The sequence below is a fragment of the Notolabrus celidotus genome, chromosome 13 (assembly GCF_009762535.1).
Source record: "Notolabrus celidotus isolate fNotCel1 chromosome 13, fNotCel1.pri, whole genome shotgun sequence".
NCBI lineage: Eukaryota > Metazoa > Chordata > Actinopteri > Labriformes > Labridae > Notolabrus > Notolabrus celidotus.
The window spans coordinates 374651-396504 of NC_048284.1; the positions used below are offsets into that span (position 1 = coordinate 374651).

At 46.6% G+C, this 21854-nt stretch overlaps 1 protein-coding gene across 1 annotated transcript in view; it reads right to left on the minus strand.

Annotated features, from left to right (window-relative positions):
• Window positions 1-11074: 11074 nt before the first annotated feature.
• Window positions 11075-21854, minus strand: part of col12a1b (collagen, type XII, alpha 1b) — a 148630-nt gene continuing 137850 nt past the window's right edge. Inside the window, exons 57-66 of the mRNA XM_034700056.1 lie at window positions 20592-20645; window positions 18974-19027; window positions 18825-18878; window positions 18633-18704; window positions 18507-18542; window positions 18345-18411; window positions 17260-17445; window positions 16853-16921; window positions 14496-14666; window positions 11075-11886 (exon numbers count right to left, since the gene is read on the minus strand). Of these exons, the coding sequence (XP_034555947.1) occupies window positions 11789-11886; window positions 14496-14666; window positions 16853-16921; window positions 17260-17445; window positions 18345-18411; window positions 18507-18542; window positions 18633-18704; window positions 18825-18878; window positions 18974-19027; window positions 20592-20645 (861 nt within the window). The 3' untranslated portion in view covers window positions 11075-11788. The remainder of the gene's footprint in view (window positions 11887-14495; window positions 14667-16852; window positions 16922-17259; window positions 17446-18344; window positions 18412-18506; window positions 18543-18632; window positions 18705-18824; window positions 18879-18973; window positions 19028-20591; window positions 20646-21854) is intronic.

Below are 21854 nucleotides of genomic sequence, written 5' to 3' on the forward strand. Positions count from 1 at the left end.
CCTCCTCTCATGCCCTCCATCGTTCCTCCTCTCATGCCCTCCATCGTTCCTCCTCTCATGCCCTCCATCGTTCCCTCTCATGCTCTGCTCTCCATCGTTCCTCCTCTCATGCCCTCCATCGTTCCTCCTCTCATGCTCTGCCCTCCATCGTTCTCCTCTCATGCTCTGCCCTCCATCGTTCCTCTCTCATGCTGCCTCCATCGTTCCTCCTCTCATGCTCTCCATCGTTCCTCCTCTCATGCTCTCCATCGTTCCTCCTCTCATGCCCTCCATCGTTCCTCCTCTCATGCTCTCCATCGTTCCTCCTCTCATGCCCTCCATCGTTCCTCCTCTCATGCCCTCCATCGTTCCTCCTCTCATGCCCTCCATCGTTCCTCCTCTCATGCTCTGCCCTCCATCGTTCCTCCTCTCATGCTCTGCCCTCCATCGTTCCTCCTCTCATGCTCTGCCCTCCATCGTTCTCCTCTCATGCTCTTGCCCTCCATCGTTCCTCCTCTCATGCTCTCCATCGTTCCTCCTCTCATGCCCTCCATCGTTCCTCCTCTCATGCCCTCATCGTTCCTCCTCTCATGCTCTGCCCTCCATCGTTCCTCTCATGCTCTGCCCTCCATCGTTCCTCTCTTGCTTGCCCTCCATCGTTCCCCTCTCATGCTCTGCCCTCCATCGTTCCTCCTCTCATGCTCTGCCCTCCATCGTTCCTCCTCTCTGCTCTGCCCTCCATCGTTCCTCCTCTCATGCTCTGCCCTCCATGTTCCTCCTCCATGCCCTCCATCGTTCCTCCTCTCATGCTCTGCCCTCCATTGTTCCTCCTCTCATGCCCTCCATTGTTCCTCCTCTCATGCCCTCCATCGTTCCTCTCTCATGCTTGCCCTCCATTGTTCCTCCTCCATGCCCTCCATTGTTCCTCTCTCATGCCCTCCATCGTTCCTCTCATAATCTGCCCTCCATCGTTCGTCCTCTCATGCTCTGCCCTCCATCGTTCTCTCTCATGCTCTGCCCTCCATCGTTCCTCCTCATAATCTGCCCTCCATCGTTCGTCTCTCATGCTCTGCCCTCCATCGTTCTCCTCTCATGCCCTCCATCGTTCTCCTCTCATGCTCTGCCCTCCATCGTTCCTCTCTATGCCCTCCATCGTTCGTCCTCATGCCCTCATCGTTCCTCTCATAATCTGCCCTCATCGTTCGTCCTCTCATGCTCTGCCCTCCATCGTTCCTCCTCTCATGCTCTGCCCTCCATTGTTCCCTCTCATGCCCTCCATCGTTCCTCCTATCATAATCTGCCCTCCATTGTTCCTCCTCTCATGCCCCCCGTTCCTCCTCATGCTCTGCCCTCCATTGTCGCTCCTCTCATGCCCTCCATCGTTCCTCCTCTCATGCTGCCCTCCATCGTTCCTCTCATAATTGCCCTCCATCGTTCCTCCTCTCATGCCCTCCATCGTTCCTCCTCTCATGCCTCCATCGTTCTCCTCTCATGCCTCCATCGTTCCTCCTCTCATAATCTGCCCTCCATCGTTCCTCCTCTCATGCTCCATCGTTCCTCTCTCATGCCCTCCATCGTTCCTCCTCTCATGCCCTCCATCGTTCCTCCTCATGCTCTGCCCTCCATCGTTTCCTCTCATAATCTGCCCTCCATCGTTCCTCTCATGCCCTCCATCGTTCCTCTCTCATGCCCTCCATCGTTCCTCCTCTCATGCCCTCCATCGTTCCTCCTCTCATGCTCTGCCCTCCATCGATCCTCCTCTCATGCTCTGCCCTCCATCGTTCCTCCTCTCATGCTCTCCTCTCCGTTGCTGAGACCGGCAGCCTCAGCCTCAGACCTCTGAACGTTCATCATCCTCAGTGTTTGGTTTGCATTCTGTGGCTTCAGTGATCACACTGACTCATGCATCTTTGAAAATTTAAAAAAACATTTTTTCCACGTTTGCAGCCGAACATCACGTGAAGTGACCTTGCCACAGGGTGATTACACCCCCGAACCCTCCGACTCTGAGATGTGGTGTCGACTGAGTCAGAGTCTCTTAATCTCTGAATCTCAAAGTCAGAGTTAATTTTAAACAATGAGACGTCTCTGTCTGTTACTGACACTGAGAAATGTTTCATTGGCCAACCTGCTGAAAGTGGAGGCCAGAGATAAATGAATTCCTCCTCCTCCTCCTCCTCTCTCGGTCGGCTCCCTGCTGTTTGCTCTGATGCCACGTTTCCACAGGCAGCATGTCAGGAGCAGATCAGATTATCCTGCTTCACGCCTGCTTCCTTCTGCTCCCATTCCTCTCATTCTTCCAGCAACAGCAGAACAGAACCATGATTTAATTTACTACAGTTATTACCTTCAGGAGCTGTGACTCATGAATGTGATCCTTTCATTTCATGGAAATATTCATTTCCTCTTTTGTAATCGGAATTTTGGAGTCTGTGCTTTATTTTGAAATGTGTTTTAAAATGTAATAATTATTCTATTTTGTCTATGAAAGGAGAAAAGTGAGGGAGAGGAGAAGAAAGAAAAAGAGTAGATAAAGGATGAAGGAAAGGAAGGGATAAGAATAGGAGACAAAGGATGGAAGATGAACATGGAAAGATCAAAGAGAGAAAGAACAAAGGAAGACAGAAGAAGAGAGAGAAGTGAAGAAAGAAAGAATGAAAGAAAGGAAGAAATGAATAAGGAAAAAAGAAAGAAGTAATAAAAGAAAGAAAGAAAGAAAGAAAGAAAGAAAGGATGAATAACAGACCCCAAAAAAGGAATCTACAGCAGAGATCCAGAGGAACCTACGAGACAAGGGAGCTCAGGGACTCCAGAAAGGTCTATGGTTAGTAACTTTAATGGGACAGGAAGAGTTAAAGTGAGAGACAGGCAGAGAGAGGAGAGAGAGGGAAAGACAGGATCCCAGTGTGTCAGTCTAAGCCTATAGCAGCATAACTAAGACCTGGTCCAAGCCTGATCCAGCTCTAACTATAAGCTTTATCAAAAAGGAAAGTTTGAAGCCTACTCTTAAAAGTAGAGAGGGTGTCTGCCTCCCGGACCCTGACTGGTAGATGATTCCAAAGGAGAGGGGCCTGATACATGAAGGCTCTACCTCCCATACTACTTTTAGAGACTTTAGGTACGATGAGCAGGCCTGATGGTGAGAGTGTGTATCACTGCAGAGAGCGAGGCTGCAGCTGAGACACGATGAAAGCTGTCCCTCTCTGCAGACGATGGGACAGGTTTGCAGGACCAGACTAAACCTTCAGAGTTTCATTCTTTCTGCCTTCACTGATACGACAGCTGAACAGGGACAGGACATGTTGGGAGTACAGGAGGGGGGGGGGGGGGACATGCAGCAGTAGGTTGGGGACTAAGTGAACAAACTCAGACTGGTTGGAGTAAATAAGTCTCTGTTCTGGTCTGAACTCAGCTCAACCATGTGTTCATCGTCTAACCGCAGAAATGGCAACAAGCGTGGACCAGACTGATGGTGTGGCAAACTGTTCTGTCAGTAATCCTCCGGGTGTTACACAAATATAATCTCATAATGGATTCCTCTAAGTGGATTAAGTCTTCCTGAGCTCTGAGGAAACCTCTGCAGACTGAGAGGTTGAGTCCCTGCAGCTCGGGGTTTGGAGGTCTGACCTCGCGTGGCTCCGTCACACGTCCAGGAGTTCTGTGTGTCTGGGAGGTGGAGCAAGTCTTTCTCAGTTTCAGCCCAAAGATTCTGGAAAACATGAATGTACATTTCTCCAGCGGCTCCAGCTTCATGTAACAACACCTCCCCGTGTTCGGAGGAGTTCATGTTGAGAGCAGAAAGCACAGCAGGGTTTATAAGTGGCTTTTAAACGCAGTAAAAACTCATCCTCCAGCTCGGTCCTGAAGCTTTTAGCAGAACTATAAACTGGGAGGTTGGCAGGCCAGAGATGACTTCATGGAAAGTCTGGCAGCAGCATGGCTTTGCTCAGTTTTTGAGGTGTCCCAGCAGCCACCGCTGCTCAGAGACTAAACCAGTGTCAGTCCGGTCCACAGCTCCGGTGTTTATCGGTGCCGTCGGGTGCTCTCACAGTTTAGTCTGATACAGGTTCTGGATCTCTGATTGGACTTCAGCTGACGGAGTCCAGAAACAGTTTTAAGAGTACATTAAACCTCGATGAATCATCCCTTCACCGACCGGCGTCCAACAGAGCTGTGTTCACTCAGAGCGGCTGTGTGTGGACGCTTCCTTACTGTTACATCAGAACACGTCCATCAGAGGTCCAAAAACATGACTCAGCAGAAAATATTCAGATCACAGAGAAGTGAAGCAGGACTTTAATGAGACTGCAGCAGCTTTCAATCGTTCAGATCTTTACATCTTTTCTTTCTTTCTGTTCTGTTCTTCTTTTACAGAATGAATGAAATGAATCAAACTTGATCCCAGCAGGGAGTAACACAGACCTGATCTGGCTCTGTGGGAGAAACACAGACCTGGTCTGGCTCTGTGGGAGAAACACAGACCTGGTCTGGTTCTGTGGGAGAAACACAGACCTGATCTGGCTCTGTGGGAGAAACACAGACCTGGTCTGGCTCTGTGGGAGAAACACAGACCTGGTCTGGCTCTGTGGGAGAAACACAGACCTGGTCTGGCTCTGTGGGAGAAACACAGACCTGGTCTGGCTCTGTGGGAGTAACACAGACCTGGTCTGGCTCTGTGGGAGAAACACAGACCTGGTCTGGCTCTGTGGGAGTAACACAGACCTGATCTGGCTCTGTGGTCAGCTGATGAACCTTCACAGGGGATGTTTCTGTCCTCTCAGGTTCCCTTAGAAAGAGTCCGTACTGCGTGTATAGAGGCCACACGTCTCTTACATGGACACATCATGTCTGAAGTTTTCCCTCTGACTGAGGGATTTACTGTGAGTCACAAATTACTCGCTGAGGGTTTCCTGCAGGAACAAGGACCCTCACTGTGATCCCTGTCCCATTAAAGTTACTAACCATAGACCTTTCTGGAGTCCCTGAGCTCCCTTGTCTCGTAGGTTCCTCTGGATCTCTGCTGCTGTGGACGTGGTCCAGACTCCAGCTGCTACAACTACTACTATCCGTCTCCCCACTATCATCTCTCTCTCTCTCTCTTCATCTCCCTCTATCCCTCTCTCCAACACGGTCTCAGCAGATGTGTGTCTAACATGAGTCTGGTCCTGCTGGAGGTTTCTGCCTGTTAAAGGAAGTTTGTCCTTGCCACTGTAACTTGCTAAATGCTGCAAAGTGCTCTGCTCATGGTGGATTAAGATGAGATCAGACTGAGTCCTGTCTGTAAGATGGGACTGGATCTGATCTGGTCTTGATGTTGGGTCTTTGTTAATAATAGAACACAGAGTACAGTCTACTCTGTAGACCTGTCCCAGAGATTAGATGATCTCCTCCTCGTGGATGTTTCTCGTCCTCGTCTGTCAGTGAAATCAAACCGCCTGCAGCCTGAAGTGAACGTCTGCTGGCGTCCGTCACCCTGACGACTTACATTAGTTCATTAACTCTCCCTAAACGATCAGCGTCAGGAGCTGCAGCAGGTCCAAAGAAAAGTCAGACGATCTCAGGAGGAAATTTAAAAAGTTCAGCCCAGCAGAGAAAATTATTATTCATCACGATAAACCCAGGAATCCTCCAAATCTGATAAGAAGGCGTCGTTTACTCACGCTCTTCTTCAAACGCTTCACTTTGTGTTCTCTGTCTGATGAAGACGTTTTAATCATGACGATAAATAAGAAACAAAGAATCTCTCAGGAGTGTTTCTGTCTGACCCGACCGCTAAGATGATGAGAAGCTGGATTTGTGCTTCTTCTTCCCCAACAAATTAGAGCATCAAACACTTTCTCTCTTTGTAGTCTGGTTTATTTGGTTTATTTTATCACCTATTTGTCATAAAATGTGTCCTTACTGTTTAGAAAACAAGACTTAAATCACAAAAGGAATTTCTGTCGGGGACGCCCTGCTTCAATTTTCACTAATTACATTTAAATTCTTGATGCATAAACAAAAAGGATAACAGGTTATATTTTCATGCAGTTATATACTTTATGCCTTTTTTGATACCCTCCCCATGCAGGCCTGGAACACATCTGATAATAACATGCTGTCTTTAAAGACCTCAGCATGTCAGAACTTTTTAATGACATGTTGGTTCACCATGCACGACGTGAGGGAGTCTGACTGTAATAATCACTGAATGCATCGCAGTGAGACGGAGAGAGAGAGAGACTCATCAGCTGGTCCAAAACGCTGCAGCTCGAGTACTGACTAGAACCAGGAAGAGAGAGCACATCTCTCCCCTGTTAGCTTCTCTACACTGACTCCTTCTTCTGACCAACAAAGCTCTGAATGATCGGACACCTACGTATCTTAAAGACCTCATAGTGCCCTGTTACCCCTCTAGACCTCTACACTCCCAACATGCAGGCCTGCTCATCGTACCTAAAGTCTCTAAAAGTAGTATGGGAGGTAGAGCCTTCAGTTATCAGGCCCCTCTCCTTGGAATCATCTACCAGTCAGGGTCCGGGAGGCAGACACCCTCTCTACTTTTAAGAGTAGGCTTCAAACTTTCCTTTTTGATAAAGCTTATAGTTAGAGCTGGATCAGGCTTGGACCAGGTCTTAGTTATGCTGCTATAGGCTTAGACTGACACACTGGGATCCTGTCTTTCCCTCTCTCTCCTCTCTCTGCCTGTCTCTCACTTTAACTCTTCCTGTCCCATTAAAGTTACCAACCATAGACCTTTCTGGAGTCCCTGAGCTCCCTTGTCTCGTAGGTTCCTCTGGATCTCTGCTGTAGATTCCTTTTTTGGGGTCTGTTATTCATCCTTTCTTTCCTTCTTTCTTTCTTTCTTTCTTTCTTTCTTTCTTTCTTTCTTTCTTTCTTTCTTCTTTCTCTCATTCATTCCTTTCCTGCTGTCCTTCCTTTTTTCTTTCTTTTCTCCTTTCTTTCTTCTCTCTTTCATTCCCTTTTCCCCTTTCTACTTCCCATGTTTCTTCATCCTTTATATCTCCTTTTCTTCTTGAGTCTGGTCCTGCTGGAGGTTTCTGCCTGTTAAAGGAAGTTTGTCCTCTCCACTGTAACTTGCTAAATACTGCGAGGTGTAATGCACATGGTGGATTATGGTGGGGTCAGACTGAGTCTGATCCGGTCTTGGTGTTGGGTCTGTGTCTGTGGTGGTTTGGAGCTGTAAATGTGACATGCTTACTCTTTGAGGATGAATCTCAGCCTCTGAAACATGCCGTCATGTGACTGAGCAGCTGATTTGGAGTGAGTACCTGTGTGAGGCAGACCCTGTACCCTGTGATGTGTGTGACGGTGTGAGATGGTGGTTGTCTCATGATGTCCGTGTTGTTGTGTAAACACGTTGTCGGCGTCCTCTCCGTTGGTCCTGGTCTTTAATCAGATTTCTTCTCTGCAGGATCCGGAGAGCCTGCGTGCCGTTTACAGTTTATCTCTAATAACCTTCAGCTAGAAAACATTTCTTCATGCCTCAGATATGTTTTGAATTTTGCCACCATCAAAGATAGCATCTCCATCTGCAGTCCGTCACGATCCGAGGAGGAACTTCAAAGCTGCCGATAAGTTCGACCCGCCGCGGACGGAACGAGGCGGTTCTGCCCTCGTCATCCTGTTCCACTTAGAGGGGACGGAGGTTCCTGATTAAAAACACCACAGACTTTCTGCTGCAGCTTATTCAGAAAATAAAGAAGTTACAGCTCAGAGGGAAATGTTTCAAAGCTGTTGTTTAGTCTAAAACAAACAAACTAATTCTTTACTTTATCCTCCAGGAGATTCACTTTGGACTTCTAACTGTACGTTTGAGTAACTGAAGGAGAATCATCAGATTTTAAAGAGTAGAACACGACTGCAGAATTTAAAGATCCCATATTATAGTATTTATAGATGTTGTAAAACGTCCTAGGTGTCTTTGAAGCAAGGTTTTAAATTCAGCCTGTGAGTCTGCAGCCTCTCAGTTTCTAACCTCTGTCTCCAAGCAGGGATCTGAAGGGGAGGGTTCAGAGGTGGAAAAACACCGCTCCAAAAAACATGGTGAGCGCTCCAGGAGAGTCTTTGCCCAGCACCAAGCTAAATGTGTCTTATATTGAAATACTCAGGTTTTCTCTTAGATTAAAACCTTTCTTTAAATCTTCATATTGAGAGTTTAATTTTAAAAACTGAGGGTGAAGTTGAGTTTCTTTTACAGAAACAGATGCTGTTTTTTGCTTCCTCAACCTCTCTGAAAATGTTGGACCTGGTGTCCCATGCTGCATTGCGGTTTGTTTCTGGTTTAGGATTCTGCACACATCTCTGTATCTTGTAGGAAAAGGTTGGCTTGTCTTCCTTACACAACAGAAGAATGAAGCATTAGTATATCTTTCTTTATAACACCGTACTCCAGGAGCTGCCCTCTTAAGATAAGATAAGATTAGATAAGATAAGATCCTCCTTTATTCGTCCCACAACAGGGAAATTCATGGCGTTCCAGCAGCAAACAAGAAGGTGTACAGAACAAGAATTGAACAAGAATATATATAGAAAAGAAATGTCCATCAGAGACGACAGCTTGGTCATAATCCTCCTGTCAGCCACCACCTCCACAGGGTCCAGGACTGAGCTGGCCTTCTTCACCAGTTAGTACAGTCTGGCTCTCCTGTATCCTGTCCGCCCACAGCAGGTGAAATCCTTCACATGTGGCGTTCGTGTCCGGTGTTAGCTCTGTTAGCATGATGCTACTCTGGTGCTGGGTTAGCTGGTCCACCTCATCACCTTACCTTACATATGCTCTTTATTGATTCCTAAAGTCGTCAGTGGCTGTAATCTTCGGTCCCATGGACGAATTCTTTTTGTCGTTCCTCAGACTCGCTCTGTTTTTAGTAAAAGTCCTTTTAATGTCTTTGCTCCCTCATCCTGGTCTGAGCTTCAGGGTCGCCTGAAACTGGATTCTTTAATGTGATTGGAGGATTTTAAAACTAGGATAAAGGATCACCTGATCAGCTTGTGCTCATGTTTTAGAGCTTAACACTGATCAGTTATAAACTGATGGAATAATTACTTGTTACTATGTTTTGTCTTGTTCTCAATGTGAAACTGTTTATGCTGCTGTCTGAGAGACTTTGTTTCTGGATGGGACTATTCCTGGTAAAATAAATTGAAATGTTAAATATTATCACATAGTGGCTACACTGTTGTTGGGTCTTGAAGATCCTTTTATGAGTCTCAACCCTCAGCCTTGTACCGACCCTCCTTGTTGAAGCAGTCCAAGGTGAAGTGTTCGGCATATTCGAACATCGTAGCACAATCTTTAGCTGCATGTTGTTGTTGAAAATGAAAAGCTACCTCTGTTTTCTTTGGTCCTGTGATGCTGGGACAGACATGTTGGTCTAAGAACCAGCAGCAGAGCAGTATGCATGTCTTGCTCTAAGCTTTGGCATCTTGACCCTGAAGCAAACCCACACTAACGTAGAGGGAAGCAGGATTACTGGGAGTGTTTTTGAGTGCATGCTTCTGTTTATCCCTCCTGTCGTTACATCACCACAGGATCAAATCCAACCCTCCTTATAGAAGCTGTGTTCCTGCAGGAAGCTCACAGAGGCCTGTTCACTTCCACATCCTCAGGTTTGGGAGACTCAAGAATAAATGTGATAAATGTAGAAGCAATGAAAAATGTGTTTTTGATTACAGTGAAGCTTTCAGAGTGACTTAGTGCAGATGTGATGTAACTTATATTTAATGTTCCGGTCTTCAGAGGATTGGCGCCTCCTTGCTGGTAGCTATAGATGAGTCACTCCGGAGTGGGGATGAAGTCATCTCAGCGGCGGAGCACCGCTGACCGGGTGTTTCCACCGAGGTAATGCCATGTTTGAAGCATATAGACGATGATTGGTGCGTCTCCTTCCGTACACAGATGTTTAGATTTATGTTTGTGGCAGAGACTCAGGGAACATGTCGTCATCGGAGAGGAACTCCTCGACTCTGAACCATCAGGACTCAAAGAGACCGAGGAGGAGCACTCAGAAACTCCTACAGTCTCCTGCACCCGGGGCAAAGTTCAGAAACTCAACTGTGTTTGCTGCCTGGGCGGCCATTTTTACTCTTCACAACCAATCAGGTGCTTATGCTGTCTTTGTAGCATCTTAAAGATGTTTGTCTGGACTCGTCAGGTCAGGTCAGAAGTAGGTTTTGTGTAGTGTAGGATTTCTTTGGACCACATCGTCATCAGTGCTTCATGGTTTGGTAAAGTTGAGTGATTGCGTCTTTATGGAAGAAGTTCTGGTGACGCTTAGATCATAGAGCCCCATTAGGCACCCCTTAATTTCTTCTTCCATCAGTCCCACCACCCCTCGAGTTTCTCTACTCTGGTGTAACCCTGATCAGATCAACCTCAGCTGGGACTAGGATCCTCCTCCTCCTCTCCTCATCCATGTTGTCTTTCTGGTCCTCTGAAAACCTCTGACCTGTTGACTCCAGTCCTGGCTCCGCTCATCATGACGGTTTGTTGTTGTAGTTTTTAGGGATGGGCAATGATTTTTGAATATTTGAATATTCGTCCAATATTTTCTCATTTTAAAAGTAAAATGTTTCATTGTTTTTAATGGTGCCTGGTTGTAATACGGTGTTCCTGCCAGGCGGTGGCTACAGAGCGTCTTAAAGCTGTTTGTGAACCACAGAAGAAGAAGAATGCTAACTGCATTAAATAGCAAAAGAAGAAGAAAACATTAGCGACAGTCGCTGTGATTTTCTCCGTTTCTGAATCTCACACTACTACCCACGTGTTTCAGAGACCGCCACACAACCGGGGTGTTAATGGGACAGGTGTGTGTGTGTGTGTGTGTGTGTGTGTGTGTGTGTGTGTTGAATACACGATCTTCTGTCCATTTTAAGATTTAAATGTTTGTTTTTAAGTCACTACTTTATTCTGAAAGGATGTTTTCATTTTGTTGTGGTGCCTGACTTCCTGTCCCGCTCCATCTGCTCTGTTGAGATTGATACGGAGTGGATCCAGTGGAAGTTAACACATTGACTAGAATAGAAAGTGACCTCATCACTGAGATGATGGATCCTCTGAGATAACAGAATAAGAGTCAGGAACATGTTGGAGTAAATTTTCAGTAGTTTTATTGAAAAATGCCTCTTCTGTTTTCAGAAATAAATAAGAAAATAAGGCTGTGGAATTCACAATCTGCAGCTCAAACAAGAAGCAGCAACACCATTTCCATAGTCTTGCACGCAGTTTAACTTTCCTGACTGCTTCTGATACTGAGAGAAATGACAAGATTGACAACAACTATATTCTGGTTAAAACAAAAGAAACGTAAACAACAAACATGTTCTAAATATACACCACAGACATGCAATTCCACGTTTTTGTTAAAGTTAGCTGTGATGGAATAAAGTAAAACTGATAAATATTAAGAGATACAAAAGCTGTGTTTAACTGCCGTGTGATCCCAAAGAGACTGAACCTCCAACGCTGTGACTGACGTCTCCCTCACAGCCGTGACCTCGTTCAGACACATGGATGCAAATATGTTACAAGCAAGTGGAAAAAAAAAAGAAAGCTCACAGGTTTTTAATGGAATCTGAAGTCTTAAATTTAAAGTCAGTCACCCTGCATCTCCCTCCCTCCTCCTTCCAAACCCTTCACCTTCCAGAAAAAAGGAATATTCACACGTTTCAAGGCGTTGCAAAGGTCTTTCCCAGTTACAGCGAGGTGTCAAACCCCGGCTTTGTGAATGAATGATGTGCAGAAATCCAACAACACACACAGGTGGAACGAGAAAACAAAAGAAAAACAAACAGAACACGGCTCGTCTTATGACGTTGGCGCCTTCCTTGATAGTGACCTCTTTCGGCGCTGGTTTAGCGAGACGTCCTCCTCCTCGGGGGCGGGGACTACTCGGGTGTTGCCTGCTTTGAGATAGTGTTTGGGGCCATAAGTCGGCAAGTTCTGCAGGGATATCTCAACATGCTAACAGAGTGTTCAAAGAGTGTGTGTGTGTGTGTGTGTGTGTGTGTGAGGGCTTCAAACAAGAGGGGGCGTGTCCAAGAACGTCTGATAAACCAATGAGAATTGACTCCACCCACTCCTCTCATCAATGTACTAATTAAAATCTATTTTTCTCTCACAGTTTTGTGTCACCAAGGACCAAGGACCAAGAACCAGGACCAAGGACCAGGTCCAAGGACCAGGTCCACGGACTCTGCTCTGGTCTTCTTTAAAGGTACACGTCTCTAACATGTTTCTGCTTTCGATGGTGAATCTTTTATAGGGATGTAAGGATATATCACAAAACCTTTTTTTAATGATTAAACGCTAATTGATCGTTAACATTTCCAAAGATCGATCACAGAGAATACTTGAAATGTTCACTACCAGTCAAAAGTTTAGAAACACCTTCTCATTCAAGGGTTTGTATTTATTTTAATTATTGTAAACACTGTAGATTAATACTGAAGACATCTAAACTATGAAAGAACATATATGGAATTATTTAATTTTTTAAAAAGTGTTAAACAAAGCAGAACTTGGTATTCTCACAGTCTGCTTCATGAAGTGGTCTCCTGGACTGGTCTCTAATGAACATGAGCCTTGTCAAGAGTTCATTTGTAGAATGACTTTCCTTCTTAATGTGTTTGAGACCATCAGTTGTTCAGAGGTAGGGTTAGTACACAATGGATAGTCCTGTTTGACTCCTGTTGTAATCCAGATTATTTCATAGTGTTGATGTCTTCAGGATTAATCTACAATGTTGGACATAATTAAAATAATTAAAAACCCTTGAATGAGAATGTGTGTCCAAACTTTAGACTGGTTTTATTTGTTTTTTAATATTTAATACTTTTATTTGGGAATCGTTCACTTTCCATTTCTCTATAATTGTTCTGAAATTTTCCAACAAGGTATTTTTGTACGGTGATTTTAGTGTGCAGTGTTTTTATTTGAGTTACAACACACCTTAAAAATGAAAAAGGATGACTTTGTTTACAAAGAAATATAAGAGAACAAATATATATCCAACTGTCCATATCTGAGAAATGAAATAAAATAATAGTTATTTAATATTTGAGTTAAATCCAGTTTTCTTGAGAACTGTGAGTGAATCGTATCGTGTGTTGTGTGTTTCCTTCCATCCCTAATCTTTTATAATTCAGGAGTTTTCCTCAGATTGGATGTGGAGCTCAAAGTCTGATCTGACTGCAGCTCGTATTTTAACTTCCTGTTTATCTTGTGTGTATTATACCTGGACTGATCCCATCTAGACCTCACAGAGAGCTCTATCTCCTCCACACACGGGTCACACTAAACGTCCTTGGACACGCCCCCTCATGAACATTTCCATCCTCTCTTTATTGATGTTTTGTTTCAAAGTTCAGGGGTTAAAAAATCTAACATTTCTACATGATTAAAGCACAGCGATCTGGAGGAACATGTTGGGATGTCACTGTTAGTATATCTGTTGATGAAGTGTCAGATCTAAACCAGGAGGGATTCAGAAGGACCCTGAGCAGTTCCAAACAGCTTCAAACACAGGGGGCAGGAAAATCAAAAAAAAGAGGCGCTTTTGTTGGCATTCAGCAAGCAGCATGTCGGTGTATGCAAGGCACAAGCTTTAATACGTACAGATGTTAAAGGCTAAATGTAGTGGACTGATTCAAACATCATTTACAAGGCACCATGAGTTTATGTACACGAGTCACCTCCAGAGAAACGCTGTAGCTGCTGGTGCTGCTGGTGATGCTGCGGTGCAAGGTGCACTTGTTTCTCTGTTACACATCCACCTTTGTTAGTATTGGTTGTTTGTTGTTGTTGTTTGGTGCATGCTCCTCCACTGAACCTTTCTTTGTTTGGTCTTTGGCTTCAAGATGCAAACAGGCCACTAAACAGGTCGGTGCGATCAGCTGCTGCTGCTGCTGCTTTCTGCTGCTGGTGCTGGGTTTGTGAGTCGATGTTAGTACTGGGTTCCCTCTTTGTTGTTGTGTTGTTGTCAGCAAAGTTTGTTAATGGGTTCCTTTGGTGTGCATCCTTTAAACAGCTCAAGAGCGTGTGAGCGAGTGTTTCAGTTACAGGACTTTTTGTTTGTTCAGGAAGTCAGTGAAAGCAGCACAGGCGGCATACAAAGTTTACTATGGTGAACCTGCAACAGGCCAAAGAGGACGGAGGGGGTCAGTCAGGTCAGCAGAGTCAAACACCGGTGGCTATGTTATGATTAGTGACTATGTCCACCCCACACATGCTTTCATCTGAGCGGAGAAACAATCCAACATCCTGAGGAGTCTGTGTGTTTCATCATCTCTGTGTTTAGATGACGAGGTTAGCCTAGCTTAGCATAAAGAAGCACGTTTATCAGATCTAAAAGTTTGATTAAAAAACAAACTCTGGTCTGTGTCTGACACAGAGGACGAGTCCCCCCCTCAGCATGTTGGATCGTTTGTTCCACTTTAAAGAGTTCATCCCGCGTTACCCACCAGCTCAGTATTAGCATCGTGTAGCAGCTAACGCAGTCCGGTCTAGTTCGTACCTCCGTATCCTTGCCCGTTGTAAGGGATACCGACGCACTGAGAAGAGTCACAGTATCCAGAAGGTCCGGGGGGGCCGCGGATTCCGGCGTATCCTCCACGTCCGGGAGGACCGCGAGGTCCAGCAGAGCCTGGAGGTCCTGGAGGTCCTGTCCTGCTCTCTCCTGGTAGACCTGGAGGAAAACCACAAGAGATGCATTGAGACCAGTAAAGACACAGGACTGTACGAGTGTTTAAAACAAGGTGAGGGTTACGTTAGTCCACATCAAACTTTAATCATGTAGCTCAGTCTGACGGATTCAGGACTGGACCTCCTGCTTTGATGATCCAGTTTCTGAATTCATAAACCCTCAAAGTTTCAGGACTGAGACCTTTACCAAGTAAACCTTTGTAAGCTCTGATGGTCGCTTGTTTGATTTAAACATTTGATGGATATGTTGGCGTCCTCGTGATCCTGTCTCAACTGGAAACATCATAAATGGGTCTGAAGCTCTGTCGACAGTCTCGGTCACCTCAGGAGGAACAAAAAGTGAGGAAAACAGAGCGAGGAAGGATGTGCTGGTCCCGGTCTCCTTCTCTGCATTCTGTCTGACTCGACACACCCCAGTTGGACAGTTTCCCCGCTGTCTGTCTGTCCTCTCCTCCTCTCCTCCTCTCCTCCTCTCCTTCCTCAGCATGTGTTCTGAATGAACTCTCTCTTCTTCCTCTGAGATCCTGCTGACACACTACCTGACCCTGATCGCTGCAGAACCCTCCTCCCTGACCCCTCGGTGAAACTCCTGAAGTTCGCAGACGACACCACCGTCATCGGTCTCATCCAGGACGGAGACGAGTCTGCTTACAGACAGGAGGTGGAACAGCTGGCTCTCTGGTGTAGTCAGAACCATCTGGAGCTGAACCCGCTCAAGACGGTAGAGATGACAGTGGACTTCAGGAGAAGCCCCCCCCCACTCCCCCCCCTCACCATCCTGAACAGCACTGTGTCTACTGTGGACTCTTTCAGGTTCCTGGGATCCACTATTTCCCGGGACCTGAGGTGGACCTCCCACATAGACACAATCAGAAAAAAGGCCCAGCAGAGGATGTACTTCCTGCGTCAGCTCAGGAAGTTCAACCTGCCTCAGGAGCTGCTGATCATGTTCTACACCTCCATCATCCAGTCTGTTCTGTGTACCTCCATCACTGTCTGGTTTGGATCTGCAACCAAACTAGACAAACACAGACTGCAGCGGACTATAAGGACTGCAGAGAAAATCATCGGTGTCGACCTGCCCCCCATCCAGGACTTGTACCGGTCCCGGGCCAGGAAACGGGCAGGGAGCATTACCGCTGACCCCTCACACCCTGGACACAAATTCTTCAAACTCCTCCCCTCCGGCAGGCGCTACAGATCACTGTGCGCCAAAACAACCCGCCATAAGAACAGTTTCTTCCCCCAGGCTGTCACTCTGATGAACACTAAACCATAACAGTGTCATACCTGTCAGATAAATACTCTCTGTAAATATACATGTAGATACACAATGCAACAATTCTCAAGCAGAATTCCATATTTCTATTTTTTGTATTATTTAACTTCTATTTTATAATGTAAAACTACCTCTGCAACTCACCACTGCACTATCATATTATTTTAGCCTGTACATATTAGTCAAGCTATTTGTTGTTTCTTTGTATTTATAGCTAAGGTTATTGTTATTATATTTTTATTTTATTTTTTATTGTAGTTCTTATTCTTATTCCTATTCTTATGCCTTGTACAAAGAGAGCACAGTTTACCAAAGTCAAATTCCTTGTGTGTTCAAGCATACTTGGCGAATAAAGCTGATTCTGATTCTGATTCTGATTCTTCTAACAGACTTTATGGACTGGTGCTGGATCACAGTGGGACTAGATGCCTTGATGACATCATGGCTCTGTGGTTTTAGTTGAGCTGTTTTTTGCTGAATGAGATTCATGTTTAAACTTTTTTTACTAACCAGGTCGGTGTTCTGTTAGAAGAAGTGCATCTTAGTAGACTAATCCCTCACAGTACAGATCCCTGTAGGTCACAGTTGATCAGGTAGCAGTATTTGATAGAACACCGGCTCACAGGTTTTCACCTTGAAGTCTCAACAGCACGCCTCCATCGTCCGTGTTCAGACGGAGTGAAAGCTGCTTCCTGGAGCAGTGACGGGTAAATATTAAACGCTTCAACATCTGATTACTCGTCTTCACTCTCAGTTAGTCGGTCCTGGGAAACCTGGATAAGTCACGAGATCTGAATGTATCTATCTCCCCCCCTGGAGAGGTTTGTGTGTAAACTGACGATTCAGAAGATGTACGGTTAAGTGTGTCAGGTTTATGTTGGGAGACCTACCAGCAGGTCCTCTCGATCCTTTCTGTCCGACTCCTGACGTTCCTCGTTCTCCTTTTTCTCCTTGAGGACCTGAAGGAAGAGCGCAGGGTGAGAGGGTCAGAGTGGAGGTGAAGAATGAGAGGATCACATGACAGAATTAAAGAGACAGTAACAGGAAGTGTTTCATGAGACTGACTCGTCCTATCTCTTGAGTTTTTAGTTTGATCACTTCAGCTTCTGTTGTCCCCCCCCCTCAGAGATCTAAACGTGATGCAGACTCTGTTAGCCGGGTCACGTGCAGCACTAAGACCTGATCCTGTTAAGTTCTTCAGTCGAGTGAAGAGAGGACTCAGAGGAGATCTGTGATGAAGTCGATCCTCGTTAGCGTCTAACCTGCTGAGTCATGATATCTGAGCGGACTCTCGTACCTCTCTCTCCCTGCTGGCCTGGTGGTCCTGGATTTCCAGGGAAACCGCTCCTTCCTGTACCGCCGGGCTCTCCGCGGGGTCCCTGTCGTCCAGTAGATCCTGGAGGTCCTGGAGGACCCGGGTTGTTGCTGCGGTACTGGCCGTTGGGGATCTGGTTCAGTAGCGTGTTGACTCGGGTCATTTGTGCTGCAGAGGAAGAGGAAGAGGAGGAGGATGAAGAAGAGGAGGAGAATGATGAAGAGGAAGAGGAGGAGGATGAAGAAAAGGAAGAGGAGGAGGATGAAGAAGAGGAGGAGGATGATGAAGAGGAAGAGGAGGAGGATGAAGAAGAGGAGGAGGATGATGATGAAGAGGAGGAAGAGGATGAAGAGGAGGAAGAGGATGAGGATGAAGAAGAGGAGGAAGAGGAGGAAGAGGATGAAGAAGAGGAAGAGGAGGAGGATGAAGAGGAGGAAGAGGAGGAGAAAGAGGAGGAGGAAGAGAAGGAGGAGGAAGAGGATGAAGAGGAGGAAGAAGAGGAGGAGAAGAGGAGGAAAAGAGGAGGAGGAAGAGAAGGAGAAGGAAGAGGAGGAAGAGGAGGTAGAAGAGGATGAAGAGTGAGGAAGAGCAGGAGGATGAAGAGGAGGATGAAGAAGAGGAGGATGAAGAGGAGGAGAAGAGGGAGAAAGAGGAAGGAGGAAGGAAGAGAAGGAGAAGGAAGAGGAGGAAGAGGAGGTAGAAGAGGATGAAGAGTGAGGAAGAGCAGGAGGATGAAGAGGAGGATGAAGAAGAGTAGGATGAAGTGGAGGATGAAGACGAGGAAGAGTAGGAGGAAGAAGAGGATGAAGAGGAGGATGAAGAGGAGGATGAAGAAGAGGAGGAAGAGGAGGAGGAGGAAGAGGAGGAGGATGAAGAAGAAGAGGAGGAAGAGGAGGAGGAGGAGGAAGAGGAGGAGGAAGAGGAGGAGGATGAAGAAGAGGAGGATGAAGAGGATGAAGAGGAGGAGGATGAAGAAGAAGAGGAAGAGGAGGAGGAGGAGGAAGAGGAGGATGAAGAAGAAGAGGAGGAAGAGGAGGATGAAGAAGAGGATGAAGAGGATCACTCACAGGTGACGATCTGCTCACAGACTTGTCTGGCGATGGATCTCATCATGTTCTGAGGAGCGAAGTCTCCCTGCACACAAAGAGAGTCAACATGAAGGATGATCCTGAACCTGGTCTCAGAGACTAACACAGACCCTTCAGACTTTAATAGACCCTCAGACTCACTCTCTCTCCTTTGTCCCCCTTCGGACCGATGGAGCCCTGAAAGAGGAGAGACAGACCGGCTGTTAGACACGGACTACATTCAGGGACTACATTCACTTTGAACAGAGGGACTGAGAGGACACTCACAGGGGTTCCAGTGTCTCCGTTGTTTCCTGGTTTTCCTGCAGCACCTGATAATCCAGGAGATCCTGGGGGTCCCTGCAAGGAGAGGAGACCTGGGTCAGAGGACTGAGCGAGGTATCACTACAATCACACAACAGGACCTTCAGTCGGGTCTAACGAAGCTAGCACCACACCTTCAGGCTAACAGACTCTTACCATGGGTCCTGCGGGGCCTCGGGGTCCAGCTGGTCCGTCCTTTCCTTGAGGGCCCTGAAAAATACCAGATCAGGTCTGAGTTCTCTGCACATGAGCATATCTGGTTCAGTTTTCCCTAAGAGTCTTTAAATCCGCCTGTTGGTACTCACCCTCACTCCAGAGGATCCCATCGGGCCGGAAGGACCAACAGTTCCAGGTGAGCCCTGCAAACACAGAGAGACTGAGTAATCCAGCTCTGACACAGACCGGTCTGAACCATCGCTCAGAGAAGGTTTCAGTGATGAAGAGCACTCAGACCCGGGTCTCTCTCTCACTGCAGATCCTCTTTGATGCCTCAGTTTAACATTTACAGGCAACATAATATATCCCAGATCTCTTTTATGGGCCATTAGAAACCAGGACCCGGTCTGTCTGAGACTCATTAAACGCATGTGACTATAGCATCTGCTCAGACTCGGTCCCCTGCAGCCCGCCTCCATCAACAGCCTCCACATGAACACATGAATGTGATGAGGTCACCAGATCTGATTCTGTTCTAGTCAATGTGTTAACTTCCACTGGATCCACTCCGCATCAATCTCAACAGAGCAGATGGAGCGGGACAGGAAGTCAGGTTTCACCAAAACAAAAGTAAAACATCCGGTTAATTTTCAGAATAAAAGACTCTGTGTTATCACCAGATCGTATTTCACTTAACTACAACAACAAACCAAAGTCATGATGAGCGGAGCCAGGCCTGGAGTCAACAGGTCAGAGGTTTTCAGAGGACCAGAAAGACAACATGGATGAGGAGAGGAGGAGGAGGAGGATCCAGACTCCGTGACTCCAGCTGTCCGGAGGTCCTGCTCCGTGCTGCGGTCTGAAAACAGACGAGAGAGCACGGAGCAGGACCTCAGCGGATCTAGTGGAAGTCTTATGTTAGTCAGACTGTTAGAGCCAGAAGTAGACCGTCTCTGTTTCTTAATCTGTACAGGACTCGGCTACAAAGGAGGCGGTTTCTTTCAAATCAAACTCCAACGGTTCAAGTTTAAGACGACAAACAAACACGACTCCACATAACCCTGAATCTTTAATGTCCCTCCTCACCGACCTCTGACCGTCTCATGAACTCCTCTTCAATAACTGAAACGTGATGGAGCTGGAACACACCCCTCCGTCTGAATCATGGTCACCTTTGAAGACTCTCTCTCTGATTTTGTTCCCTGACGGACGTTTTTATCATTCTGTGTAATAAAGTTGTCGTCGGAGAGAAAGCGTAGACTTTCATCTCCCTCCAGCTCGTAAAGCTTAGATCTGAGGGGTTTAATCTCTGGGAGAACTCCAGAGTTACCTGGTAAAGGTCTCTAATATTTCAAACAGAGACATTGATCCTGATCCCTGGAGGACTCGACGCTCCATCAGTGTTTCAGAAGCTGGAGAGTCAGTCCTGATGTCTCAGGTTGGACCGCGGCGTCTCGTCCTCCTCCCACATAAAACAACTTAAGCTAAGACGAGGGTTCAGCAGCTGACTGAAGGCCAGCTCTGAAGCAGAGCCGTTCATCAGTGTGACTTGTTCTTGGTTCCTTTCCTCCAGAACTTTAATTTAAAAGTAATTTTCTTAAAGCTGCAGCAGAGCGCCAGATCTCCCTCTCCTCCCTGCAAGTCCTCCCCCAGCTGGAGCCGCCTCTGAGGCCGGCCGGGCGCCAGAGTAGTAGTCAAACTGTGAGTTATCCCCATTTCCTGTTTCAAGTCCAAACACGCTTCAGACTGAGCCAGAGCTGCACTCACTTTCTGTCCAGGTAAGCCAGAGTCTCCGTGGTCTCCCTTTGGTCCGGGTCGGCCCTGAAGAAAACAAACAGAGAGATCATGACGGGATGTTCAGAAGAAACTTTGAATCATCCAACACAGGTTCAGGTGCAGAGACCCGGTTCACATGCTCCTGATGAGTCTGCTAAAGTCTCTAAAAGTAGTATGGGAGGTAGAGCCTTCAGTTATCAGGCCCCTGTCCTTTGGAATCATCTTCCAGTCAGGGTCCGGGAGGCAGACACCCTCTCTACTTTTAAGAGTAGGCTTCAACCTTTCCTTTTTGATAAAGCTTATAGTTAGAGCTGGATCAGGCTTGGACCAGGTCTTAGTTATGCTGCTATAGGCTTAGACTGACACACTGGGATCCTGTCTTTCCCTCTCTCTCCTCTCTCTGCCTGTCTCTCACTTTAACTCTTCCTGTCCCATTAAAGTTACTAACCATAGACCTTTCTGGAGTCCCTGAGCTCCCTTGTCTCGTAGGTTCCTCTGGATCTCTGCTGCTGTGGACGTGGTCCAGACTCCAGCTGCTACAACTACTACTATCCGTCTCCCCACTATCATCTCTCTCTCTCTTCATCTCCCTCTATCCCTCTCTCCAACACGGTCTCAGCAGATGTGTGTCTAACATGAGTCTGGTCCTGCTGGAGGTTTCTGCCTGTTAAAGGAAGTTTGTCCTTGCCACTGTAACTTGCTAAATGCTGCAAAGTGCTCTGCTCATGGTGGATTAAGATGAGATCAGACTGAGTCCTGTCTGGAAGATGGGACTGGATCTGATCCGGTCTTGATGTTGGGTCTTTGTAAATAGAACATGGAGGACGGTCTAGACCGGCTCTGTTTGGAAAGAGTCTGAGGAGAACGTTTGTTGGGGCCAGAATCAACACAACATGAAAACTCCTGACTGTGACTTTAAGTCTTCAGAGGCTAAACATGCAGTTATATTTCATGTGACCTAAAGCAGGCAGGTCCAGGTGAGACGGGGTCTTTGTGTCCTCCTATCAGCCTTCATGTGGAGCAGGGTCAGGTTGTAAACGTGCTTCATGTTGGATGTTTATCTGAAGTTAGTTTTTTATTGCTGCACTCGATCTGCTTCAGACGGGACCAGGGAAAGTCTCTGTTAATCAGAAAGCTGTCAGAGATCCACTCAGTGATTAACGATCCCTCGTGATGTTGTTGTCTCAGGTCTCTGTGGATCACTTTTTCCCCTCAGACATGAAGGAATGTGAGTCTGAGCCACTACAACTCCTC